The following is a 5,898-nucleotide window of genomic DNA, read 5'->3' as shown; positions in this document are numbered from 1 at the left end:
TGCTATGCTTATGATTAATGACCTCTTTTGGACTTTTTAGTCTGATTAACAACGAGAAACAAAAAAAAAATAGAATGTCAGGAAAATAGCAGTGTGTGAGGGAAGTTTCGACTTGTGGCTAGTAGTAAGAGAAGAAGACATTTGAGGGAAGTTGGAGAGGGTACAGGAGAGTGAAGGCTTCGGAGGGTCAGGGGGAAGGGGCGGTGGGGAAAGGGAAAATTGACTACCACCAGCGAAAGAAGGCTTGGGATTCAGGGCGAAAGCACGACCAACAAGGAACCAACTATTCTCCATAAGGAACAATTGTGCTTAACTCTACAGTTGCAATAGATAGTTTTTGAGCTGTTTTTGTTTTTTACAATGAGGAAGAAATAATTCTCTTAGTCATAAAACGAGAAATTCATAAAAGTTTTCAATAAGAGACTAATAAAAAAATTAAAGTCTTTCTCATTGACCAAAAAGACAGATACATTATTCAACTGTCTATACCTATTTTTCGAGAAGCACTTTACTTTTCATCACTTTGCAATACATTTCTCGGACGGTAACTATTTTTCCTTATACATTTCAGCAAAAGATGTAAAAAAAAAGGTCAACACAAAGAGGCTTTCACGTCTCTTATCTTCTGGAGACAAAGTTGAGCTCTCTCAAGAACCATTTCAACTCTATTTTTTCTCTTCGTGACCACTCTCTCACCCATCTTGTTATTATTGTTCTTGTGGATCTTTCCCATTGTTGACGACGACGCTTGGTCTCCGAAATTGTCCATGACACACTTTCTCTTCTTATGTTTTTGCTTATTCTTACAGTTTGATGACTCTGTCCAATGCATCAACAACAATTAATAGCAATTTTTTTCATATACTTTTTTTTTTTTATAACTTATGGTAGATATAACGGATATTTTAATACTAGACAAATGAATCTTCACTATCGGAAAGATATCGTTTTCATTTTCTTGTTCGTCCCAATTCTACTTAATTACTACAAAAATTATATTTGGATTTTTGGAGCTTTTGGAAAATATTGGCATACATCCATCTGTACTTCCAACAGTGATGACGTCCAAACAAACGATTCCATAAAGGTGGTTTATAAGACGGACAAAACAATTGTCTGATGTCGACCGGACAGTTGATGAGAATAACTATCACACTTTTGAGAGCCAGTATCCTATTTTTTATTTAGAACAAATTCCCTATTCATGTTTCAGAACAAATTATCAGAAAACATTTCAACATGGTTTTCACAGGAAAAAAAAAACAAAAATTCCACATGGATAAAGTAAGGATTTATAATCATAAAAGAAAGGTTGTTAATTATTCGAGTGGTATCAGTTTTAATTAATAAAAGATAAATTAGAATATAAATGTTGTATAGAAATTAGAAAACACAAAATAACCTTTTTCTTTCTAAAACATAAGAGTAATAGAAAAAAAAAACAAGGATATAGTAGTATTTCTATTGTTGCAAATTATAGTGACGACCTTGTGAAATGTAATAATCTGACTAATAACTAAGAAAAACAATCTCAGAACTGAGTAACAAAAAATAATGGAGTAATAAAGCAAAAAAAAATGAGAGTAGCTTGAGTAATAAGAACACAAGCCAAACGAAAAGAAACATAAGAATGAGAGTACCTTGAGTAAGAACGACGGAGGAGGAGGAGGAGGAGGATGGTATACGCGGCGGCGCGTGATCTTCACGGAGGTGAGAAATGAAAGATTGAAGATCGGATTTGAGGTAGGCGAAGCGGTTGGGATACTGAGACTGAAGAATCTCGAGTTCCTCTTTAGCTGTTTCCACTAGTTGCATCTCCCACGACAACGACGAAGTCATCTTCTCAGAAGAAAAAAAAAACTTTCTTTCTTCAATTCTTTCACTGCCCGAGAAAGAAGAGAAGAAACCAGAGAGAGAGAGTGAGTAATAATTAGTGTAGTTGGAGGGTATTTTTCCTCTTTATACGATGCACGTACGGATGTGACAGTTCGCTTAAGACACGGAAAGGGATTTGTGTTTTCCTTTCTTGTTTTGTTTTGTCCCTTTTGTTTGTCTCATTGGAACGTGAGAGGCTGAGAGCATAGCAGAGTAATGAAAAGAAAGACGACAAAAATATTAAAATGAATAGTCTGGCTTTCTAGTTTGTTTCCCTACGCACTAACTAAATTTGGGGTCCAATTCACTTTTAGGCGAAGACTCAAATTTTGAAAAGGGAACTCAGTTTGAACTAATCCACCACAAATTCTCGCCTGAGCAAGGGACATTATCCGTAACTTAGAAATGGAGATACGAAACATTTTTGGAGTAAAACAATTTTTCTATAACTAATTTTCAAAATTCAGGCTCATGAAAAGCCGCTTATCAAATCCCTAAATGTTTATGAGGATACAACATTGTGGTTTTACAAATATGGAATGAATTTGAATATGGCAGTGGCCTTGGCTCAGACCACAGAACAAGAAGAAGCCAACTCGGTTACAAGATTTTGTTCAATAAGCAGATCGCTGGACATTGCCGATGCTATTCTATGTCGTTTCAAAATCAAAGAAGTGGCGATTTTTGCGGATTGGTAGTTCAAGAAGATTACCCTCTCATCATCCTCTAAATCCACCCTCAAATTCTCGGTGTTGCAGTTCTCTATGAGCTGACATAGATGTCTCAGATTATCCACTTCCACTCCGTTCACTTTCTTCACCTGTTTTCAACACAAATACAGTTTCTTTTTTCATCAGCCTCTAAGACAATAATAAACTACGAATCTATCATGCCAAAGTTATATAGACAAGTCATGACTGTTCATTTCGAACTTGCTGTAATTAGAATCATATGGTATTCCGTTAAGTTGATTTAGGATTGCCGATTCCTTATATGTCAGAAGTAATTTGCAGTGATTACAATGAGGCTTAACATTAGCTTCTACTTACTTGTAGCTCTGTGAGACGCTCATATCCTGTGTTGATGTCATCCATTAACACCTATATTACACAGAGATTAAATTATCAGTGGTGATGCCTAAATGGCGAGACATCATTGTTGGTATATTTCCTAGCAATACAAAAGCTCTAAAGCAAGCTGTCGTGGTTTAGGAAACACAGATCATCCGGTCAACTGTAAGTGCTTATTATCATTGTAGCTCAAGTGATTTTCAAACCTTCTAACAATTTTAAATTCAGAAAATAGTATGAACCAGAAGTGTTTGATTAAGTTTGTAGTGAAAATCTTTTTAACAGAACGTAATTGGTAAAAAAAAAGAACTAGGGTAAAGAAGGCACAAACTTGAGAGACAATGACAAGTTGTTGACCGGCTTTTTTGGGCAAATCTTTCAATGCACGTACGCATAAACTGCGGGGAGAAGTGTTGTACCAATCTTCTCCATATTCATGAAGGTATGGCTGAGTGAGAGGTACAAATACAAAGCCCGCAAAAATGTAATAACTGGGGAGCTGATCAAATTGATGCACTGGAACAAGCGGTTGCAGCTGCATACAACACAAAACTTTTAAGCTCAGAAGAACAGATGATTGTCCATAATATTAGATGTAATATGAACCAGCGATTAAACGACATACGGTGATTTAGTTAGTAATATCTTTTTATTGGTCAAGAACAAATGACTTACAAGTTTTAGTGTGATACTGAACTCTTGTTCTTTTCCCTCCCTCAAGACTTTAACCAAGGCTGTTTCATTTGGTTTCTTCATAGATACCAGATGATCAAAAGTGATTCTCTCCCTGTTCCGGAAAGGAACTGCAATACACTTCATCAGCAAAACAGACAAACAATTCAGGACCGAGATTCATGGGGATAAATGAATATAAATATACCTGTTCCATCATTTGCTATAGAAACACTATCAAATGAGAGAATAACATCATCCTTCTTCAAAATTCTGTGAGCATCTGAGAGAGGGTTTATTTTGCTTATAAGAACCCCCGTCATTTCAGGACTCATCTGAAAACCAATACGGAGTTGAGCATTCTCCATAGGCTGACATGATACACCCATTGAGCAGAAACCAATGTATTTACCACACTGTTCAACACCAGTTATGAAATGCTTAATTACTGGTGTTGGAATGATATAGCTGCAGTTTGAAACGACAAAATAAAATGTTAGTTTTTAAAGTTTGGCTTGTCAAGACACACGTATACTATACTTCGATTATTATGCATATTGGAAACCAAGATCAGAATCTCAAACTTGGGAGATATCTCAAGACAGCAGAGAAATCACATAGAGCAAGAAACTTTGTTTTTAATCCTCTTCCTGATTACGTTGACTTTGTTAATGCAAATAGAGCTAGAAAGGTATCAAAAATTGATAGTTCCTACTCACCCTATGTTCTCAGCACCTGAAAGATTTTGAAACGCTACACCAGCTACTTTGTTTCCCATAATTGCTGGACCACCACTATTTCCGGGGTTAATCGCCGCATCTATTTGTATAGCCATTAGTTGTGTAGCGCCATGAACATATTGTGTGGGTTCAACTCGAGATACAACACCTGTTGTAACAGAGATGTTGTCACCACCTGTATTCATTACAAAGTCAACACCATTACTTAACACAAAGTGCCAAACATGATCATTCATAACGCAAAGTGTAATAAACTTTGTTATTTAATCATCATCATACGTCACATTTAGACAGCAGAAACGTTTTACAATTCTTTGAATGCATTACAAAAATGTACATGTTTAAGAACAGACCAATGACATGACAGAGCTAGTAGCCAAGATACATCAACAAGTGATACCATCTTAAGCCCTACTTTACTTTGATATGTATCCAAGAACTATTTACCTTGAGGATAACCAACAACAGCGACAGCTTCCTGAAGAAACGGTATATCTCCTAGCTCCAACGGATTCATACCTTCCCAAAACACTTCACTATCAACTACCAATATAGCCAAATCACATTCATGACCAACCGCTTGTACTTCTGCTCTATGCTTTATGGACGAACCATGCTTTCTAACTAACACAAACGAGTGATCAGCCACCACGTGAGCATTCGTTACAATCCTTCTTCCGGAAATCACAAATCCTATATCAATTACCAAACAAACAATTCTAAAGAGACTTAGAACAAAGGGGAAAAAAAGAAAAGAAGGGATTGAGAGTGGTACCAGAGCCCATTGATTCTCGTTGAGACTTATTCTGCCAAGGAAGAAAGTAACTAGGACTTGTAGAAACAGTGAAGATCTTCACCACCGAGTCCAACGCCAAATCTACCGCATCAGCCGCCGGCGAGTTTGTTGGCGATTTTCCCGCCTGCCTCCGCCGTGAAATCTTTCTGTTATAATTAATTCGCGGTGAGATCTTTCTGTTATTAGTCCTCCGTAGAGAAACCGGTGCTGGCGCGTTCGTGTATCGATTCTCATTTTGTGGACTCACGCTAATAGAATAACAGTGGCGAGAGATATGAGTGGGGAAAGGAGTCTCTGATGTTGTTGTTACGCCATTGCAACGTTGTAAGAAGGGAGGAGAAGTGCGAAATCCGGAGACTGAAGAAGTGGAGATTCGGCGGAGAAGCTCGACGGTGCGAACTGACCGGAGCAGCATAATTCTTTTCCGATACTGCTTATTTGGGTTTCCAAATGAGGTTTTAAGCGGCTAGGTTATAGAGTTTGTTAACCGATTCGTACCGACCGGTTTACTCTTGGTTATAATGTTTTAATGCAATTCTTTACCAAACAAAAAAAACAAAGTTTTACTGGAATTACACTATTCGCAACCGCTCCAGCATCCGTGCCAACAAGTCCTCCAAGTTAACACCTCCTACAAGAGCTCCATCTGCTAGAACTTCCGCATCCAGAATCCAAGCATCACCGGCCAATCCGGCACCGATACCATCTACACCGACTCTATCGGCACTTACGGTGCTATCAGTAC

General features: G+C 37.6%; 2 protein-coding genes across 3 annotated transcripts; both read right to left on the bottom strand.

The window, feature by feature from the left end:
- Window positions 1-424: 424 nt before the first annotated feature.
- On the bottom strand, window positions 425-2,047 carry LOC104724057 (uncharacterized). The gene is made up of 2 exons (XM_010442504.3): window positions 1,641-2,047; window positions 425-819 (listed from the first exon to the last, which is right to left on the bottom strand). The coding sequence occupies exons 1-2, from the start codon at window positions 1,837-1,839 to the stop codon at window positions 593-595; spliced, it is 426 nt and encodes a 141-aa protein (XP_010440806.1). The 5' UTR covers window positions 1,840-2,047; the 3' UTR covers window positions 425-592.
- Window positions 2,048-2,296: 249 nt separating this feature from the next.
- Window positions 2,297-5,608, bottom strand: LOC104724056 (protease Do-like 10, mitochondrial). Of its 2 annotated transcripts, none has more exons than XM_010442501.3 (8): window positions 5,133-5,608; window positions 4,805-5,050; window positions 4,337-4,532; window positions 3,826-4,085; window positions 3,621-3,748; window positions 3,277-3,480; window positions 2,925-2,975; window positions 2,297-2,695 (listed from the first exon to the last, which is right to left on the bottom strand). In XM_010442501.3, exons 1-8 carry the CDS (start codon window positions 5,566-5,568, stop codon window positions 2,444-2,446), a joined length of 1,773 nt encoding a protein of 590 aa, XP_010440803.2. In that variant the 5' UTR covers window positions 5,569-5,608; the 3' UTR covers window positions 2,297-2,443. The 2 variants fall into 2 exon arrangements, with proteins under 2 accessions (XP_010440803.2, XP_087327107.1); XM_087470981.1 differs by having other exon boundaries at window positions 4,805-4,981.
- Window positions 5,609-5,898: the final 290 nt, after the last annotated feature.

Source organism: Camelina sativa, chromosome 11, assembly GCF_030686135.1.
Source record: "Camelina sativa cultivar CO46 ecotype springtype chromosome 11, ASM3068613v1".
Classification (NCBI taxonomy): domain Eukaryota; kingdom Viridiplantae; phylum Streptophyta; class Magnoliopsida; order Brassicales; family Brassicaceae; genus Camelina; species Camelina sativa.
The sequence above is the reverse complement of the archived record's forward strand: the minus strand, read 5'-3'. Positions and strand labels throughout refer to the sequence as shown.

Coding starts and splice junctions, on each gene's coding strand:
- LOC104724057 (XM_010442504.3), bottom strand. CDS start 1,839: ATGACTTCGTCGTTGTCGTGGGAGATGCAACTAGTGGAAACAGCTAAA. Junction 820..1,640: donor CTCCGTCGTTCTTACTCAAG/GTACTCTCATTC, acceptor TGCATTGGACAG/AGTCATCAAACTGTAAGAAT.
- LOC104724056 (XM_010442501.3), bottom strand. CDS start 5,568: ATGCTGCTCCGGTCAGTTCGCACCGTCGAGCTTCTCCGCCGAATCTCC. Junction 5,051..5,132: donor ACGAGAATCAATGGGCTCTG/GTACCACTCTCA, acceptor TAATTGATATAG/GATTTGTGATTTCCGGAAGA. Junction 2,976..3,276: donor AACTTGTCATTGTCTCTCAA/GTTTGTGCCTTC, acceptor TGTGTAATATAG/GTGTTAATGGATGACATCAA.